This window comes from Octopus bimaculoides, chromosome 4 (assembly GCF_001194135.2).
Source record: "Octopus bimaculoides isolate UCB-OBI-ISO-001 chromosome 4, ASM119413v2, whole genome shotgun sequence".
NCBI lineage: Eukaryota > Metazoa > Mollusca > Cephalopoda > Octopoda > Octopodidae > Octopus > Octopus bimaculoides.
The window spans coordinates 20233220-20236875 of record NC_068984.1 but is presented as its reverse complement, the minus strand read 5'-3'; the positions used below and the strand labels follow the sequence as shown (position 1 = coordinate 20236875).

Genomic DNA, 3656 nt, shown 5'->3' with positions numbered 1-3656 from the left:
TGTGGGTGGGTGGGGATTTGTCCAAAATTTCTTTTAGGGGGAATCGCATGACCGTGACATATAGAACACATTATCGAAAACGAAAATCGTCAAAATTATAAAACAAAAAAGTTACAGCCATTTCCCCTCAGCGTCTAATTCCAATGTCCACCAAACTGTGAGCTTTCCCCTGTTACTCAATTCTGTTCACTAATTATTCAGACGTTTGTGATTTTTGATTTCATTGGAACTTAAAATGAAAAAGAAAATGAACTTTTAAAAAAATCCTAAATTACTTGTTGACGTGGCGGGCAACGAACCGTTAAATTTGGATTCTACAGAATATAAATTACTCAACAAAAAAGTTTCCCCTCTACTCAATATAAAATAAATAGAAATTAAATTCCTGAAATTAGAGGAAAACATATTTCATTGCATAATAATACTGATCAATAATGCCCAACCAACAAGTGCGTTATAAAGGGAATGTAACATGCAATTGAACGAGAGTGTTTGCTCTTGACTAGGAACTCTTCTTTGTGCCACGTTCACGCAGGCGTCGTAAACAGGACGGGCAAGATGTCAGCTTCCTTACGGGAAAAGCAGACAGGTAGGAATTGTTCTTTATTTACTCTTCTACTATATATTTAGAATTTATTTTAACATTTTCGAATTAGATTTTGTCTTTAGATATTATGATATGCTTTGTCATTCGTGGCATTTGTTTTCAGGGACACACTAATGTCTCTTCGAAGAATTGTTACTTTTGCTGTTGTCGACATTACTGTTTATTGTTTTAAATCATGTGTTATTTTTGACAACTGTAGATCTATCTAACTTGTAGTGATGTTTCCCCTCTCCTATTTGGTCTATTTGCAATACTTATTTACATTTAAGTACACATTGGCTATATTTCTTCGTTATTAATTTGTGTGATAGCCGGGCCTTGTCTTATTTTATGCTGCGGTTGTCATTAACATTGACAGCTGTTTTTCTTTTGGGAGTTGGTGCCACTCAACTTACATACATGTATTTTTTCCTGTAAAAACATTAGGGTATCTTAATAAAGTATTATCCGTCCCTTAGAATTAACCAAACAATCGAAAAGTTTATAAAAAGCTCCCCGCAAAATCGTGGTAATTTGATTCGGCTTGGAGTACATTTAAATATAAAATAAAGTTACACCCCCTCCCGCTTTCACACGCATTCCATCGTATCTATGACCCTATTTCGAAATTCAATAATGCATTCGTAACTGAACACATTTACAATTTCAGGCAAAGTCATAACCATATTAATGATTAACTATAAAACTTCATTAAAACTCTTTTTATAAACTCAAAGAAATTGGTCTTGTTCTCTCCTTTCGTTTTTATATTTAGAATTCTCAATTATTTATATTCAATGAATGGCAAAATATGATTTTTCTTCAAGTACAATAGTTAATTTTTAAAAAGTGAGGGATAATATTAACTCATTTGATTCCACTGAGCTTACTAGTACCTATTTATTTTTTAGGAAGGATTAACGCTGAAATTTGAACTCAGATGCATAGCACAAAAATATTGAACAACTAGAACTCAAAATTCTTTCTTGAATGTTATAACAAGTTAAACTTCATTGAAGGATGTTTTATTACATTGTTTCTGTACTTAAGCCCAAGTTGTATGTATAAGGTTACGGGACAGGCCTTCTTTAAAAGTACAAGCAACATTGGTGGAGTGAAGTGGTTACAACTGAGAGATGCTTGTCAGAAATCCGAATGATGAGTGTGAGAAGGGTTTTAAGGTAGAAGGGCCTTTGCTCAGTCATTCCCATTTCCATTAGAATATTGAAGACTAGCAACTTCCTTGGTTGGATAGGCTGACAATAGAATCTTTTGTGACTTATTAATGTATCACAGTGGGATATTGTTCCATCATCTCAGCGATCATCTGCCTATTGAAACTTACATTTACAACTTTTACAACTTTTTTCGGTTATGAATTTTATGTGGCTGGATCTACTGAAACATTCTTTGTAATGCTGAATACACAAGTCTGATTCACGGGGGCTGTAATTATCAGGCTTAACCCACCCATCCACCAAGACAATTCCTATGTTGTCACTTTTCAAATAGCTATGATGAGCCACTTGTGAGTGTTTGGTGACAGCTTGAGACTAATGATAGATGAGCTGTCCTAAAAACCCCCCAAAAACCCAGCAATGCATTCAGCAGTCATATTCATAAGAATTAATGTCTTAGTCTGCTCATCAAGTCTTGTTTGTATTTTATTTTATAATTATTTTAATATGACGTATTTAGTACTGTTGTGAGGCTCCTGTGGCTATCTGGGTTTAATTGTATGCCTGAATCATATGATCCATTCTTTTATTTGTTAAGGGTCAATGAAAAAGCATTACTCATGGTCTTTGCAAACCTTCTGAAACCAGTGAAATTGATGTTGTTAATATTCCACTGAAATTGTTGTTAGTTGATATCTGCAGGGAAGACATGTACAGCGAGAGAATTCTAGAGGGATTGCACTCTGGGGAGAAGGGACTGTATGTGGTGGTTAGTGTAGAGTCTGGAGAGCTGGACACAATGAGTGAGGAAAAGAGCTGAAAGTGTTAAACTGAAAGTATTTAAAGGGACGGCATGAAGTAGTCAGTACCAAGGAGCAGAGAGCATTAGTATCTTCTATTTTTCTGGGGCCACTGAAGAGTTTAGTCAAACAAATTAGCTTTGGTATTTTTTTAAAGCCTGGTACTTATTCTATCACTCTCTGTGCCAAACCACTAAGTTTCAGAGACGTAGTAAACCAGCCAGCACAAGTTGTCAAGTGGGGAGAGAGAGAGAGAGAGAGACACACACACACACACACACACACACACACACGTTATTATTATTCATAATAAATAATAATATTAGTGGCTGCAAGCATAAAACTGTATAGGTAAATTAATAAAATATATATATATATATATATATATAAGCATATATATAATTAGGGTACTAAGAAGCACCAGCTTTGCTAAGGAAAGGAGTCATAACTCCAAAGCCACACTAATTATCACTAGATTTTTACAGGCATGGTAGAAAAAAAAATTAAGTGAATAAGAATTTTATCTTATCCCTGCAAGAAGGAATGGCAGTTAATTTGGTATCATGATTTCAAATTTAGCACCAAAAAGCATTTAATTCTCTTCAGCCAATCTACTCATAACAATCCTCTTAAATTCACTTTCCAATACCTGTGTATACATACATACATACATACATACACACACACACACATACACATGACAGGCTTTTTTCAGTTTACATCTACCAAATCCATTCACTGATAAGGCTTTGGTTGGCCTGGGGGCTATCATTCCAGTTAACCTTCCTTAGCTTACACCAGGTACATCTTTTGGAGTTTTTACCTACGCCTTTTCTACAGATTGAGCAGGGCCCTCTACCTGAAGGGATTTGTGATTTGTCTGCCTTCCTACTTACTAAGACTTTGGTTTTTGCTAGATTGACTCTAAGGCCCTTCGATTCTAGACCTTGCTTCCACACCTGAAACTTCATCTCTAATTCTGATAGTGACTCGGCTATTAGAGCAAGGTCATCAGCATAGAGGAGCTTCCAGGGGCAGCCTGTCTTGAATTCCTCTGTTATTGCCTGGAGGACTATGATGAACAAGAGGGGT

At 35.6% G+C, this 3656-nt stretch overlaps 1 protein-coding gene across 1 annotated transcript in view; it reads left to right on the top strand.

Annotated features, from left to right (window-relative positions):
• Positions 1–384: 384 nt before the first annotated feature.
• The window catches only part of LOC106881541 (sec1 family domain-containing protein 1), a 107878-nt gene continuing 104606 nt past the window's right edge, over positions 385–3656 (top strand). Inside the window, exon 1 of the mRNA XM_014931969.2 lies at positions 385–589. Within this exon, the coding sequence (XP_014787455.1) occupies positions 559–589 (31 nt within the window). The 5' untranslated portion in view covers positions 385–558. The remainder of the gene's footprint in view (positions 590–3656) is intronic.